General features: G+C 57.0%; 1 protein-coding gene and 1 long non-coding RNA gene across 4 annotated transcripts; one reads left to right on the forward strand and one right to left on the reverse strand.

Moving 5' to 3' along the window:
* Nucleotides 1-29: 29 nt before the first annotated feature.
* Nucleotides 30-5,799, forward strand: BAG5 (BAG cochaperone 5). Of its 3 annotated transcripts, none has more exons than XM_026515225.4 (2): nt 30-147; nt 1,541-5,799. In XM_026515225.4, the coding sequence occupies exon 2, from the start codon at nt 1,569-1,571 to the stop codon at nt 2,910-2,912; it is 1,344 nt and encodes a 447-aa protein (XP_026371010.1). In that variant the 5' UTR covers nt 30-147; nt 1,541-1,568; the 3' UTR covers nt 2,913-5,799. The 3 variants fall into 3 exon arrangements, with proteins under 3 accessions (XP_026371010.1, XP_044245940.1, XP_026371011.1); XM_044390005.3 differs by lacking the exon at nt 30-147 and adding an exon at nt 223-361; XM_026515226.4 differs by lacking the exon at nt 30-147 and adding an exon at nt 397-602.
* Nucleotides 5,485-8,511, reverse strand: LOC113267217 (uncharacterized). The gene is made up of 3 exons (XR_003320623.4): nt 8,440-8,511; nt 6,095-6,438; nt 5,485-5,932 (listed from the first exon to the last, which is right to left on the reverse strand). It is a non-coding gene; the product is annotated as an uncharacterized LOC113267217 (long non-coding RNA).
* Nucleotides 8,512-16,116: the final 7,605 nt, after the last annotated feature.

Here is a 16,116-nt window from a genome sequence, read left to right on the forward strand (position 1 = left end):
AGGGTGGGCGCGGGCGCGGCGCCGGAGGACTTTTTTCTCAGGGTTAGGGCTGATCGGCCCGGGGCGGGGCCGCAGAGCAGGCGACGGCGGGAGCGGCGGAGTCGCTGGGCGTCGGCGGCGGAGCGCGCGATGGCGCGGGCGGCACAGGTGAGCGCGGCGCGGCGGCTGGAGGGCCTGCGGGCCACCCCTGCGCCGGCGCGCCCCTTGCTCCCGCCCTACCGGGCCTCGGCCAGGCGCCGCGTCCTGCCTACGTCCGACGCGGGCCGGCCCGCTCGACCCCCTCCTGGGGCTTTCTCCGGCCCGGGGGGCTCGGCGACCCGGCCGAGCGCGGCCACCCCCTCCCCGCGCGGGCCATTGTGAGGTCAGGGCATGCGGGCGCGTCGGGGGTCCGGGCGAGACGCCCGGAGCGGCCGCTGCGGCCAGTAGCTGCCGCGCCACCGCCGGCCCCTTCACCGGCCGCCCGGTTCAGACCTAGCCGGCAGGGGTGAGAGGGATGCAGCTAGGGGCCCTGCTCCGTTGCCGCACCCCGTAAAGGGCTGACCTTCCACCTCGCCACCTCACCCACGGGAAGCCAAGACCAAACCAGCTTAGACCTTTTCTGGGTAAAGTGCTGGCAGGGAAGGGCGAGAAGTGGGGGGGAAAGAAACCGGGCAGCCCGCCCTTCGTGGGCCTCCAGAGGCATGTTCCTGGCCCGGACACGCACAAGGGATCGGTGTCAACTGATCATCCGTCCTCCTGCGTGAGCCGGCTGGTAGAAACCCAAGAGCATGGGGGGAAAATGCGTTAAGCCATTCCTGACTCTCAATGGGAGGCTAATGAGCGAATTGTTCACAGTTGTCGCATTTGGGGGGGAGGGGAAGGGAACATGATGGGGCCTGGGGAGGTACTAGCCCTCCAAAGGCCAAGGTGGTGCTTTTAACACAGTGCCAGTCACCTTTCCTTTCCTGTGGAGGGAAGATTTGTGAGGTACTCACAGGGGGCCGGGAGAAACAGGGTAGCTATGTAGAAACGCATGAAGGGTGGAGAGGAACGCAGAACTTTTGGGGGTGACTGGGATCCGCTATTTGTTTCACTTAGTTATTTTTTCTGGAAACTACGCACTGTTACCTTTGAAGGTTAAACAAGCTACTGTTTTAGAGCCACAAAGGTGCCCTGCTGTTGCCAGCAACTGGGGCCAGCGTTAATATTACCTAAGATACTTGTGCTGTTTCCAAGCCGGTAGTTGACCCAGTGCCGCACGCGTAAAGACGTACGCTGCTCTCTTTCAGCTGAGGACACTGGAAATTCACAGGCTGCGAGCTCCAGCTCATTCCCACTGCAGCATCCTGTCTGTTCTTAATCACTGCTTCGTGTAGGTGATTTTCAGGAAACTGGATTAGTCACACTCTCTGTACTGGGGTATGACTGTTGTTTGGATCACAGTAATGACGGCCCCTTTTTCTTGAATATGTCTTTTTAAAATAAGAATTTCAGGATAAATGAATATACGATTACGTCCTGTAGAGACTTTGTGTAATTTGGCATTCTTATCATTTTTTAGTGCTTGTAAAACCGAACACAATAAAAGTATGGATATGGGAAACCAACATCCTTCTATCAGTAGGCTTCAAGAAATCCAAAAGGAAGTAAAAAGTATAGAACAGCAAGTAATTGGCTTCAGTGGTCTGTCAGATGACAAGAATTACAAGAAACTGGAGAGGTTTCTAACGAAACAACTTTTTGAAATAGACTCTGTAGATACTGAAGGGAAAGGAGATATCCAGCAAGCGAGGAAGAGGGCAGCACAAGAGACAGAGTGTCTTCTCAAAGAGTTGGAGCAGAATGCAAACCACCCACACCGGATCGAGATACAGAACATCTTTACAGAAGCCCAGTCCCTGGTGAAAGAGAAGATTGTGCCATTTTATAGCGGGGGCAACTGTGTCACTGATGAATTTGAAGAAGGCATCCAGGATATCATCCTGAGGCTGACACATGTCAAAACCGGAGGGAAGATCTCCTTGCGGAAAGCGAGGTATCACACTTTAACCAAAATCTGTGCGGTGCAAGAGATCATCGAGGACTGTGTGAAAAAGCAGCCTTCCCTGCCACTGTCCGAGGATGCGCATCCTTCAGTTGCCAAAATCAACTCGGTGATGTGTGAGGTGAACAAGGCCCGGGGCACTCTGATCGCGCTTCTGATGGGCGTGAACAATAATGAGACTTGCAGGCACTTGTCCTGTGTGCTGTCGGGCCTGATTGCGGATCTGGATGCCCTGGATGTGTGTGGGCGGACAGAAATCAGAAATTATCGGCGGGAGGTAGTGGAAGATATCAACAAATTATTGAAATATTTGGATTTGGAAGAGGAAGCAGATACTACTTATGCATTTGACCTGGGACAGAATCATTCCATTTTAAAAATAGAAAAGGTCCTCAAGAGAATGAGAGAAATAAAAAATGAACTTCTTCAAGCACAAAATCCTCCTGAATTGTACCTGAGCTCCAAAACAGAATTGCAGGGTCTGATTGGACAGTTGGATGAGGTGAGTCTCGAGAAGAACCCTTGCATCCGGGAAGCTCGGAGAAGAGCGGTGATTGAGGTGCAGACCCTGATAACCTACATTGACTTGAAGGAGGCCCTGGAGAAGAGGAAGGCCTTCGCCTGTGAGGAGCACCCGTCCCATAAGGCGGTCTGGAGCATCCTGGGACACTTGTCCGAGATCCAGGGAGAAGTTCTTTCATTTGATGGGAACCGAACTGATAAGAACTACATCCGGCTGGAAGAGCTGCTCACTAAGCAGCTGCTGGCCCTGGACGCCGTGGACCCGCAAGGAGAGGAGAGGTGTAAGGCCGCCAGGAAGCAGGCCGTGAAGCTCGCGCAGAACATCCTCAGCTATCTCGACTTGAAGTCCGACGAGTGGGAGTACTGAGCTCCCCGTCTCATGGTGGACACCTCTTGTTTTGCACTTTATGTATACTTCTATGTGTTTATGGAGAGCTTTCAGTTCGTTGAGCCTAAATGTGATTTATACATGCAGATTTCAATCTCCGTTTTTATGATTTAAGCAAATTATATTCAGTATCTCTGCTGCTTTTGATGTTGCAAAACAAATTCATTACAGCACGTTAACTTTTCCATTTGGATCATTATCTGTATGTTGTGATGTGGTTTTTGGGGGGGTAATCAGAAAGTGGAACGGGCAGCTTTTGTCATTTTTAAGTGGGTTGTGCAACCATTGAAATGCCGATCATTCAGGATCTAGATACAGACATAACCTGATAGAACACTAGAACAATTATGAGAAGGGGGGAAATTTTTGGTTAGGTAGAAGAAAGATCTAAATACAAAAGCAATACAATGATATGTTTTATTATGCTTCATAAAGCAGAAGGGTTTGGGGTTTTTTTCCTTCGTTTCTAAGGCCTCACTGGTCCAACACAAGTTAATAGGGTGGGGGTTTTTTGTTTTCAGATTTTCTGGTTTTTTTTCATAAGCATTTTTTGTTTGGAAAATGGTGTCTGTATTTTCCCCCATACTCTGCATTTAGAGGGGGAAATCTTATTTTCATGTGCAACGTAAGAAAATTATGAAAATTAATAGCAAAAAACCTTTGAGACTGCACTGAAGAAGGGGTAAAACACCAACTAATTACCTTCAAGTTTTTGTTGTAAGCGCTGAATTTATAATTTTCCGTAGTTGTCAGTAAGGATGGGAACAGTTAAGTGAAGTTAGGAAACCTTTAAAAAAGAAAAAAGGAAACACCCATCCCTGTGGCAAGATCCTGCAGGCTGGACACGAGTTAGTGCTGTCAGGTGGCACTACGAAGCCGACAGGTGTGGTGTAGCGCCCCGGGCGGTTGGAGGCTGCCTCACGGACAAAGTCCGGACACACACGGGGCCGTTTCCTAGCCGCGGAGAGCAGGAACCGCCAGCAGCTCCGCAGGACCACACCTTGCTGGCTGCTCCCAGCGTCCAGACCCCTCGCGCCCGGGCCCGAGCAGTGAAAGCAGCTCGGCACCTGCTGGGCCCGTAGCTCACGTCCCTGGCACGTGGACGTGTCTCTAGGTGGGGAAAGAGCCAGTAAGGTCTGTCCGTGCGTGGTGGTTTTCCTTCTGCTAAAGGGTTTACAGATTTCTGAGGATCCAGTTCTATGGCTGCCAGTTAATGGGAACAAAAGAATTTCCCAAAGTTCTGAAGTGCCTTGATAACCCGTTGGTCCCAGCAGGATGAGGAACAGACTTTGTGTTGTCACCTTTCACACGGTAACCCTGCTAGAGTACGGCCTTTGGACTCTGTGGCAGTCTGTCATTTCCTTTCCCAGATACCGATTTGGTAACTGTAGGCAGCTAAAAATAAGAGATAAGGGGAATAGCCCTAAATACCGAAAAGATGATAAAAGTGTGGCCCTCAAGAGATTTTCACTTTGTCTCAGCATTGCCCGGTAATTAAAAGCCCTAGATGTGTGTTTCCTACTGGAACTGTTCTAGCAGGATTCCGCGGATAGTGGAGTCAAGGGCATTTGCGTCTTTGCGCCTTGAGCCCCTCCCGTGTGCACATTCAGTGCCTGGCCCCTGCAGGTCCCCAGTGCAGGTCGCTGGGGGCTCATTTTGGCCAAAGTCCTTTTAGGACTGCTATTCTGTATCATAATTTTTGGGTGCTCTTAAAATCTTTGGAGTTTTTATACTCAAGTGCTGCCTCAGTTTATCCCCCTGGGAAATCAAGGCATCCTCTCAAGCACTTGAGGCATGTCCTGCCCCAGGCTCTACTTCATTTGCAATGTCAGATTTGAAGGTTAAATGTCAGCATTTCCTTTGAAAGTATCCATTGTTCTTCCGGAAGGGACCCGCCCGTGCTGTTCCTTGCAAACAAGGTGTTCTGTAGCATTTCTAGAGGTGGCTCCCGCCCCCGAGCTCTGAGCTCCGCCTATGAGTGGAGGGAAGTCTCTGAGAGCTGTTGCGGATTTCTCCAGTGGGTTCTTTTGGTCATTGCCATGATCAGATCATCCTCAAGTGACTCAGGGCATGACGTCTCCCGTCCCACCTGCTCACTCTCCCGTAAGGAACTCCAGTGACCCTGGATTTAGCTTTTTGTGTCCCCTGTTGGGAGCTGTCTGTGCATAGGGGCTGCCGCATGTAACTTTACATTGAGCTCATGACATTGTATTGTATTTTTATGATCTTACATGGAGAGAACCTGTAATGGAAGTAAAACCTACCCCCCCAAAAAATGTTTGGCCTTGGGTCTGCATTAAACGGTATAATCCATGTTCACGCAAAAAACTGCCTGGGAATGTTTGCTTTCTTCACCTCACATGCAGACAGCTTTGCTTTCAGGTCAGTCTTTACCCAAATTAGACTAAAGTCAGTCAACCTAATAATGAAGTAGTTATGAAAATTAGTAAGTCTCCTGAGTACAGTGGGATGCTTTATTTTGCTACAATGCCTACGTATAGTGTATGTGATACAGGTTAGCATGTGCGAGACGTTTAACCAGGGTTTCTCGTTTGTTTTACTTTGCCAATTTTTATTTGGTTTTTGAAGGCCTAAGCTTATCCTGTACATACAGGTTGTTCTTAAGCAAAGCTTTTCGGCTTCTAACATGTATTTTTCTAAGAATAATTGGAGAAATATTTGCCATTGATTTTGACGTACAATACAGATGTGTTCCTCCAGGCTGTTGGTTCCTGTCCCCCCTCTATTCACTGTATGACTATTGTAATCGTATGTCTGAAATAATTCAGTATTTTGAGATATTAGTATACCCTTAATTATTAGTGCAATAAAAATCTCTTAGCTTATCTTTGCAGTGGAGAAAGGATGTGAGTCTGAGGTGTGAGTTCTGTTCTGATTCACCTTCGCTTCCGGTCCGGCCTGGGTGAGGAGTGATGTCTTGGCAGAGTGGGCCAGGCATGGGGAAGGCGGGCTCCATAGGTCCAGTTGGTGGCAGCGGCCTAAGGAGGTGGAAGCACTGAGCACGGACCAGGGTCCCGCGGCAGGTGAAGGAGTAACCGTTCCATGTAAGCAACCCCAGAAGTGCCATGTAAGCAACGGCCCAGGGGAGATGTGGCCTCCCGTTCTGCCCACGGGCCCGTGCGCACAGGAGTTGACCTTACCTGTAGCAAAGAGGCAAAGTCCGGGAAGCTCCTCTCCCCGGAGAAAAGGCTCGAGTTCAGGGGTGCTATTGAAGCTCATCCTCTCTTTAGCAGAGAGTTGGTATCTCTGACCAGTTAGTCCTTCCAGGGCTCGGCCACCTCTGTTCCGCCTCCAGCGAGGACTAGTCCCCCTCAACTTGGGGGAGGTGCCCTGCCTGTTGTGCGCCTGTTACGTGAAAGCAGGACCTTGTTTGTTCTGCTTCTGGCCTTCTGTGAGCACGTTTCTGCTGTCCTCTCTTCTGCAAATGTCTTCCAGGTGACCCACATAGAGGCAGGGGCAGCCTGCTCAGCCATGCAAATGTGCCCTAGGCCCAGAAGGGAAAAGAAACAAATTGTACAGGTTAAAAAAGAATACTTTGGGGGAAACTTGAAATTTGCTAATAAATCCTCTGCCGCGCACAGAGATGCAGTGTATACTGCGTTAGGCTTTGATTCCTTGTGGACGTTAGAACCAGTGTTGTCCAGCTCCTGCTGCATGCTTCGTGCTGTGCTAATGGTTGGGAAATACCCATCGCACTGTGTGGCCCCGAAGAAAAAACCAGTCTGGTTAAGGTGGTAGAGGACATGCTGTACTGGGCGCTTCGGATCTGTCTCTGGCATAAATGCCTGGGCATCAGGAGCTGAGCGGGTGCTGAGTGTGCACTGTTGAGGCCACGGGGCATATGGGCCAGGGAGGCTGAGGGAAAGGGCTCAGGGGCCCCCAAGGGCACTGGACAGGAGGAACCCCGGAGGGGGCTGGGGCAAGGCCCAGATTGGGCCTCTGGATGCAAGTCTGAGGTTACCCAGGTGGTCAGGATGTGTCTGATGGTGGCTTCTGCTGTGATTGATTGATTGATTTGAGAGAGAGAGAGCGAGGGGGGCAGGGGCAGAGGGAGAATCTTCCAAGCAGACTCTCTGCCGAGCTCCGTCAAGACCTAAGCTGAGATCAAGAGCCGGACGCTTAGCTGAGACACCCAGGTGCCCCCACTTCTGTAATGTAAATGCTTCATTTTCCAAACCACCCTGGACTGACTGAACCAATGTGCCAGGCCCTGTGTGAAGCATGTTACATGCACACTGAATTCTCAGAACTGTTCCAAGGTAGGTTTAGTATTGTTTCATAGATAATTCAGACCCTTGGGTGATCACTTGCCCAAGGAACTGCCCTGGGTCACAGGGCACATAGGGAAGGCAGACACTGTCCGGGACAGCACCAAATCAGCAGAACTCCCACCCCAGTTTACCTGGAGGGCAGGTCCTATCCGCAGGGCCCTGAGCACACTATGAACTCAGGGTGGGCCACCCTGGAGGAGCAGCTGAGAGCTCAGGCCCAGCAGTTGAGAGCTCAGGCTGGGGCCAGAAATCTCAGCTCTCCTGCCAAGCTTCAGGGTCTTCCCACAATGTGGGCCATTAGCACCAAAGGCTGAGGAGGACTTCAGCTAACGCACACCACATGGGTCTCCAAACGTCAATAAACCCTGCAACCTTTTTTTTTTTAAGATTTTATTTTTAAGTAATCTCTATACCCAACATGGGGCTCAAATGACAACCCCAAGATCAAGAGTGGCATGCCCTACTGACTGAGCCAGCCAGATGCCCCACCCCCTGCCCTGCATCCCTTTTAATGGGAAAACTTAATAAGAAATACTGTCTTAAACCAGCATCTTACTGTGTCCTCATGTCTCTTCATTGTGAATTATAACTGGAAAAATATCTTCTTCCTACTTATCCTCAAAGTGAAGTTAATATTTCTCCTCTTTGGATCTGTACACCTTCCTGAGCTGCCAGGAGGCTGTGGCTCCCAGTTTGAGGGGTACTGCCTGCCTCCACATCTTCACTCCGTGGTCATAACACAGGCCCATTTCATTTGTACAATAATCCTTTAAACTCGAGCCATTTCAGGACGCCTGGGTGGCCAGTAGGTTGAGCGTCTGACCCTTGGTTTTGGCTCAGGTCATGATCTCAGGGTCATGGGATGGAGCCCTGAGTCTGGTTCTGCGCTCAGCACGGAGTCTGCTTGAGATTCTCTCTCTCTCCCCCTCTGCCCTTCCCCTGCTCATGTGCTCTCTCAAAATAAAATCCTTAAACTCTCCCATTTCCTTGTACTGTGTTTCCCAAGTGAACACGGCCAGCCCTCATGCTGACATGAGTGTCCCCATCCTGGTCCTCCACGGACCTTGGAGGCAGACCTGGGTGGTCCCGTCACCTTCCTACCTGGCCAGGCTGTGGGCGTGGCCTCTACACCTGCCCTTCCTCCCACAGCTCCCTGGCCTCTGGCTCACTTGTCACCTCTCGCCAGGCCACCCCACACTGCCTTCCAGACTTACCATGTCCTTTCAATGAACTCTTCTTGAGAAGTAGTGTTCTCAGCTCCTGGTGCATGATACATATTCAAGAACCTGCGGAATACATGAGTCGCAATTCATGAGTGGAAATCGGATTTCAGATAGCTTCATGAAGTGTTCAGAATCAGCTACCTTGAGGTGCCTGGTGGGCTCAGCCGGTAAAGCGTGCAACTCTTATTCTCGGAGTCATGAGTTTGAGCCCCACATTGGACATGGAGCCTATTTAACACTTTAAAAAAATAAAATCTTTTTTTTTTTACGATTTTTTTATTTATTTATGTGACAGAGAGACAGCCAGCGAGAGAGGGAACACAGCAGGGGAGTGGGAGAGGAAGAAGCAGGCTCCCAGCGGAGGAGCCCGATGTGGGACTTGATCCTGGAACGCCGGGATCATGCCCTGAGCCGAAGGCAGACACTTAATGACTGCGCTACCCAGGCGCCCCAAAATAAAATCTTACATAAATAAAAATAAAACAGCTGCTTTTCTGCTCATCAGGACTCAAAGAACTTTCGTCTACTGCACCTGTAGCCAGGATCCTGGCATCACAGTCAGGAACTTGCCCTATACCCCCTCATCCTCTCGGACAGGGTCAAGAGTGCCCCAGACCAAGGCCCGTGTTGTGAGAGGACCGGCCAGGCCGGTGTGTCGCCACCCCCGCCTCTGACCAACTGCCCTTGGCTGAGCATCTAGCCAGGTGAGGAGCCGAAGGGACATAGGCAGCCCTCACCCCCCGGTCTGGGGCTGGATAGCAAGGTGCCCAAGGCCCAGTGTGTCAGGCAGAGAGGCAGGAACCTTCTGCCAAGAGGGGCACTACACCAGAGCTCATGGGGCTGGAAATGGGCATGGAGGGTCCCACCAGGACCCCTGAGGTCTGTGCAGGCCGCCCTTCTCTCTCACCATCCTGGGTCGCTCTGTTTCCCTGGGGAGGGTGGAGAATGGAACTGCTGCCATATGGTGCCTGGTCACAGGCAGCCCAGCGACCACCTGGTGGCTGGCCCTGCAGAAAGGATTGGGTCCTGGGCTCTTTCCCTGATCCTCGGCACATCTGGTCTGACCACTGAGTGGCCAGTAACCACCCCAGGCTTCAGACTAAGCCCAGCGAACCCCAGGGCAGCGGGAACCAACAGCACGCGCCACCTGCCAGGAGACCAGCAGCGGTCCAGTCCGGCAGGCTCAGCGGAGAGTCCCAGGCCCGAAGCCACCGCGCAGGGCTGGCCACTCTTGTCTCCATACAGACCCTGAGGTCACGAACCTGGTTTCTTCCTGGCAGTATCGTCAGTCCCTAGAACAGCACCTGGCTCAGCCAATAAATATTTGTTGAGTGAGAGAATGACTGGAAAGGGCACCACAGGAGCTAGCAGGGCAGTGGAGGGGACGGGATGCCCTCCTGAGTCAGGGAGGGCCTCTGCGTTCGTGCAGCGCGCGTCCATGGGCTCCTCTCCTGGGGGACCTGGGCAGTTGGCAGCCACAGCCCCAGCAGTGTCCCCATATCCGGGAGAAGGCAGACAAGGGTCATGGAGCACACAGCTCAGGGGCAGGGTGGGTGTGTGCCCCGCACGTGCGCCCCTGGTTGGGGAGCCTGTGCGGGGAGTCAGATGATGCCCTCAAGGGGCGCACCTTTTGCACCAAGCCCCTTGGGGTGGGAAGGCCTCCCAGGTGAGGGAGCAGCAGGGGTGGAGGCCCAGAGCCTGGTACCAGGCATACCTGAGGGCCTGGCAGAGCTTGGCAGGGAGCAGGGGTGGAGCGGGGTGTGCAGCAGCGGGATGGCAGGCCCCCAGGGAGCTTCGGGGGCATCTGAGTCTTTCAGGACTGGGTGACCTGTTGAGTGCTCACCCCGGTGGCAGGGGTGGGCACTGAACTGGGAGCAATGGGGCCAGGGCAGGGGGCCCAGGAGAGAGGGTACGGTAAGAGAAGCAGGCAGAGTGAGGGACGGAGGGAGAGGATTTGGGGCGGGGCAGTGAGGTAGCACCAGGGATGGGGGCTCCCAAGGGTCTGGCCTGCCTGACCGGAGGGACTTGGCATGGGGACAGTCACATAAGCAGGGCAAGTGTGAGAACTCCCTGGGTCTAGCTCACTAACAAAGGAGCTGGTTATTAAAGGTGCAAGATGCAGTGGGCACAGGGGACAGCTTGACCCTTGGGCCTGGGGCAGCGAGGCACCAGCGGCCGGCCCTCACCCTGAGGTCTCGCGTGGGCTCCCTCTGCCAGCCTCCCCACACTTCCCTCCCTGTAGGCACTCCCAGCGGCCCTCAGCTCCTGGCTCCATATGCCTTACTTCCCCTGGGACACCCAGCTTCCACCCCCCCTGCCCCCCCCACCCAGGCACTCCAAGGAAAGAAAGAAGGTGGCCTAGGACCAAAATGGCTATTGGGGCAGCCCTGGGAGCAGAGGCCACACGGGATCTGGGCAAAAGTGTGCAGGCAGATCAACGCGCAGGCACAGGCCCTGAGGTGTGGCTGGTGAGAGGTCAGGTGAGAGTCTGCAGGCGGGACCCCATGGAACCTTGCTGGCTGGGGGAGGGGGGAGGGGGCCGCTGTAGGCGCCTTGGGCAGCAGGACTGCCTCCTGGATCAGAAAGTCCCCAAGAACAGAGAGCCAGGTACAATAGAGCAATAGAGGTGGCCCTCTGAGACCGGGCACCTTCCCCTAGGCCCCACTGGCCGCAGCTCCTCACTGGAGCTCACTCCTGGCGCGGTGACTCATCCCATGAGTGTCTATCCAGATGGTAGGCTGGGCGCCAGGGGCTTGGGAGGGCGCCTCAGGGGACCCCTCCCAGTGAGATCTCTAGAGGAGAAGGAGGACTCAACCAAACCCTCCCCAACTCCCCCACCCCCTCCAAGCCCCAGGTGGCCCTCCGCACAGCCCAGGCCCGTGCTGCCCCCGCACCTGCTGGGCGCACGGCTCCCTTGACCTTGGAGGTGTCACGAGCGGGTCGTTCATTGTGGTTGTAATAGCAGCCGCAAGGCGGCGCCCGCGACCCGGCCTCCGGGACCCAGGGCCTCCCAGGGTGGAGGGAGCCACAGAAAGCGAGCAGCAGGCCGGCCTCGCAGCTGTCGCGCCTGGGTCCCCGCGGAGCGCACCTGCCCTCGTGCTGGTGGACAGGTGGCCGTGGCGCGGCCTGGCCGCGGCTTCTGCCCCCAACTGGCTGTCCGTGGGGGCTCCGTGACCCGTCATGCCGCGACCATGCACCATGGTGGGTCTGTGAGGAGCCCTGTGGTTCTCACAGCTTCTGACCCTCCCCTGAAAGCTGGGGTCTGGCAGGACTGCCTCAGGCCCCATGTGGCCCCACACCGTCAGGGTGGAGCCCCCACCGCCTGGCAGGCAGGGAAGCCCATGCTGCCTGTCTGTCCACTTCCCGCAGGCTGGTCCCCCATCCTGGGTAACTCCAGCTCGACCTTCCTGACCCCCTGCCCTCGGGGCTCTGTGATGCTCTGGCCTTGGACAGACGCCCCCTGGAGCTGGGTAATCGCCACCCGCTCCTCTGTCCTCAGGCCCCACTACAGGTCCCGTGTTTTGGGCTCTAGGGCAGGAGGGTGGAGAAAGTCAAGGAAAGCTGAAAAGAAGGAAGGAGGGCATAGGTGTGCCTGGGCTGGGGTCTGGACCCTCAGGGTCAGGAAGGGCTGCTGTGGGAACTGAAGGCTGGTCCTCACCCTCCCTGGGCCTCCCCCTGGTGTTTTGGGGGGCTCAAGGAGCCCTGTCATCCTGTTCTTCTCCAGGCCTCAGTTTCTCCCAGCAGACCTCCCAGGGCTGTCTCCAGGCTGACAGGGCCCCCACACTGCACTGTGGGGTCAGCAGCAAGCAGAACAGCACAGGTGATGGTGAACAAGGCAAAGGTCACCTGTCACCAAGCAAGGCAGGCCTCTGGAGGCTGGCTTCGTGCTGCCCACAGCAGCTGCAGGGAGGGCCTGGAGGGTGATGGCACCAACTCCAGCAGCCTCATTTGCTCCCCTGGAGCCTGGCGGTGACCCAGGGTACAGCTGGGCGGTGGGGGGCCTTAACTCCTGGCCTCCAATGTGGCCTCACCATGGCAGTGACCGCAACACAAAGGAAGCCTCCTTGCCATCAGTTCAGCCCCCGGAGCAAGGAAGGCCCTCTTCCTGCCTCCTGCCCTGATGTCCAGGGACTCCTGCCTTGCCCCAGCGCCCTGGCTCCAGCCCATCCACCTGCCCTTCCATGAAGCCCCCACTCTGCCACTCCCCACCATGTCCCTGCCCAAGGAAGCTTCCTGGGGCCTCTCAGCAGCAACCCCCCTGCCCTGCCTCTGTCCCTGCCCAGCCTCAGTGGGGTCCTGCAGAGGTTCAGGGACCCTGGTTCCCTCCCCTAATGCCCAGACTCCACCCTTTGACATGAGCTGACAACGGGAGTCAGGTCGGGCTGTCCAGGGCCCTAGGGCCTCTCTGCTCCACTGGCCCCAGAGACAGCCCGAGGCCTTGGCCAGGGCAGCTATCCATTAGTGTGTCTCTGGGCCACTGTCTGAGAAGGGGGCTGCTGAGAGTCCCGTGTGGCCCGAGTGGAGCCCTGGGGGTGGCAGCAGCCATCATGTTGGAAGGAGCCCAGTAGGTCCCAATGCCTCCCGGAGACGGACTTCATCTGAACTCAGTGCCAATCACGTCCTCCCTTTAGACCAGTGTGTCCCGTAAGTCCTAGGCCAGCAGAGCCCTCTCCTCTCCTCCCCACCATCAGCAAGCACATGAGGGGAGGCGGGCCCCTTACCAAGACCTCTGAAGCCCAGCTCTGGGCTTAGCGGCCCTGGGAGCCCAGGTGGGTCTCGGAGCTGAAGCCCTGCACTGACGTCTTGCCTCCCACTTCGCCTTGGGGGGTGGACGTGAAGCTCTTGGGGACTCCAATGCAGTGGCCGCTGCATCTCCGCCTCGCGCCTCGCGTGGCTGTGCGTGTGCGTGCACGTCGCACTTTGTGTACGTGTGCGCGCATGCGTGCTCCGCTCTGTGGGCGCTGTGTGCGGGTGCACCTGTGCGGGCGTGCACCTGTGTGCTGTGTGTGTGGAAAGGTGGGGCAGAGACATTCTGGCATGGACCCCCAGCAGACGGTGGGTGGGCCAGGGGCCTGGGGGGGGGGGCTCGGGGACTGGGAGCAGTCCCTGAGTGGGGACGGGCGCGCCGGGCCTGAGAGGGAGCCCTGGCGGAGGCTGGAGGTGTCCTGGGAACGGCCCAGGAGGCGGCGCACGGCAGCGCCATGGCAGCGCCATGGCAACGCGCACAAAGCTCTGGCCTACTTAGCCCCCCCCCACCCCCGCCCCCGTGGCGCGCTGGCTCACTGCTCCTGGAGAGGGTGCAGGGCTTTCAGGCCTGGGGTGGGGGTGGGGCTGCACGCCCTGGCCTTTGGGGGCTCCGTGCCCTAGTAGCCTTGGCCTCCTCCTGACTGCCGCCCACCCATGGATGCTGGGCCCAGCCCGTGGTAATTCAGTCTCCTGTTCTTTAGAGGGGAGAGATGGGGCGCAGAAATGCCCAGTACCCAGTAGGTGCCCAGCCACACAAGTCCCCTCCCCGTCTCCTGGTGGGCTGTGGTCTCAGGGGTTGCTAAAGACCTTTGGAGCCCCCCAGAAACGTCAGGGCTCTTCGTGCTGCTGCGGTGACAGCAAGCTGCGAAGTTCTCTGATCTTGCACCACAGGCCTCGGGTCAAGGCCCCCAGTGTGGGAGGGGGCAGCTAGGAGCACTGAGGACAGAGCCCTGAGCTGCCCATGCATCCCTTCACGGGACAGGACCCACAGGAGGGCCGGTGCCTTCACCAGCTCAGACAGCTTCTCAGCGTGTCACCAGCACGGCCAGAACACCGGGGCCAGACTCTGCTCATGGCAGGCAGGGCAGGTGGGGAGGGCCTCATTCTTTGAGGGAGACCCCCTGGGCCTGACAGCACCTTGTGCCTGCCTCCAGAACCGAAGCTGACCATCAAGGGCCAGCTCTGTGCCCACTGCCTCCACCGGCAGGAAGCCTGCCTGGCCTGGAGCTGTGGGGAATGAGACAAGTGTTTCCAATGCCCAGGGAGGCAAAGCAAGTTGCCAGAGGAGACCTGGTGCATTCGTGGGGCAGCCGGAGGGACAGTCTGGGTGACCCGTGCTGGCTGAGTCCTGCGACGTCCACATGGCCCTGCTGCAGTTGGCCACCCTGGATGCTCCCCACCCAGGTCTCACGCAGGAGTCATCTGTGGGGCAGTGGTGGTGCCCTGGGCAGGGAGGGCTGAGGGCCAATAAGGCTGTGAGGATACTTTATGGAGGAGCAGGAGCCCTGGGGACAAGCCCTTGGCCCCACAGGGGGTGGGTGTCACAAGGCACCACTCAGCTAAAACCGAATGTTTTCCTGACCTCACCTGCTGAGCTGGAAGGCCAAGGGGCCTGCCACGGGACCCCAGGGCCTGGGAACCTGCTGGACCTCAGACACCCAGAGACAGTCAGCTCTGGGGGTCCATGTGCAGGCTCGGCCCCAGCCCTGCAACCTTGTGTCCCAACTCCCCCTGGCGACAGAGTCCCCACCCTGCAGACATCCTCACTCCTTCCTCCAGCAGAGGCTCTCTGCGTCCCCAGGCCAGCGCGCCCCACTGTGGCAGGGGCAGCCCCGTGTGCACCCGTGTGGGAGTGGGGAGTGGGGTTGTCCGTCGGTGCATTTGCACACACGAACGGGTGTGCTCTGCCCTGGGCGCCAGCTGCAGCTGCCCTCCCCTCCTCCACCTCAGGCCCCCTAATTTATGCCACGAGGGGGGCCGTCCACTCACTTGTTCCCCGCCTGGCAGCAGCTTTGTCCCCAGGCGGATTCCCAACGGTTGCCTTTGGGAAGAAAGGGCCCTTCTCTGGCCGGCAGTGAGGTCACCAGGAGGGGCCGGACGCGCACAAAGGCCGTGCCACCCCCCACCCCCACCCCGCTGGCAGCTGCCTCTTTGTCCCCAGCTCTCTCAGCCTAAAAGAGACCCCAAGGGGCCCCAGCTCAGCCTAGGCCAGGCCTGGCCTTCTCCTAAGAAAGTGGATGGGGTGGGGGAGGGGCGGGAGCAGGCCCCTCCCCGCTCAGCTACCGATGAGGGACAGCACCCGTTGAAGTGCAGACCCCACCCCAAATGCCATGCTGGGCCTGGCGCAGCCCCCTGTGGGGGGCTCCACTTAGTGGGGGGGTCTGTATCTAGTTGTCCCCAGGACAAGCAGGCAAGCAGGCTTCCGGGGTGGGGGCTGTAGGAAGGTGAAGGAGCCTGAGGTATTAGGAGGCAGCCCCGAGAGAGGGGCAAGCAGCTAGGCCCCTGGCCTGGGGGGCTTGGTCATGGGCGGAGGCTTGAGGCAATGCTCCTTGCACTCTGCCGCTGAAACCAGCTTCTCCCGGGATCCCGTGACGCCTGGCCTGTGCGTGTGCGTATTAGCTGTGTGTGTGTGTGTGTGTGTGTGCGCACACTCACGCGCATATGCACGCACACTCACGGGAGTGTGGTGGGGTGAGGGGCTGGCGACCTGGGTCGGTCTCTCCAGGCTGTGAGAGGAGATGGGGGAGCCCGGGTGGAGGGGCCCCAAGGGGCAGAAGGTGCTGGATGGGGGATGGGGGAGTTGCGTGGGCAAAGGCCTGGTGGCCTGACCTAGGAGTTCAGTAAGGGCTGTAGGGTGGGAGGCCAGCCACGTGGACACGTGGACCTCCCTCCCTAGCCTGCTGAGCCGCCCCCCTCCCCCCC

The sequence above is a fragment of the Ursus arctos genome, unplaced genomic scaffold (assembly GCF_023065955.2).
Source record: "Ursus arctos isolate Adak ecotype North America unplaced genomic scaffold, UrsArc2.0 scaffold_25, whole genome shotgun sequence".
Lineage (NCBI taxonomy): Eukaryota > Metazoa > Chordata > Mammalia > Carnivora > Ursidae > Ursus > Ursus arctos.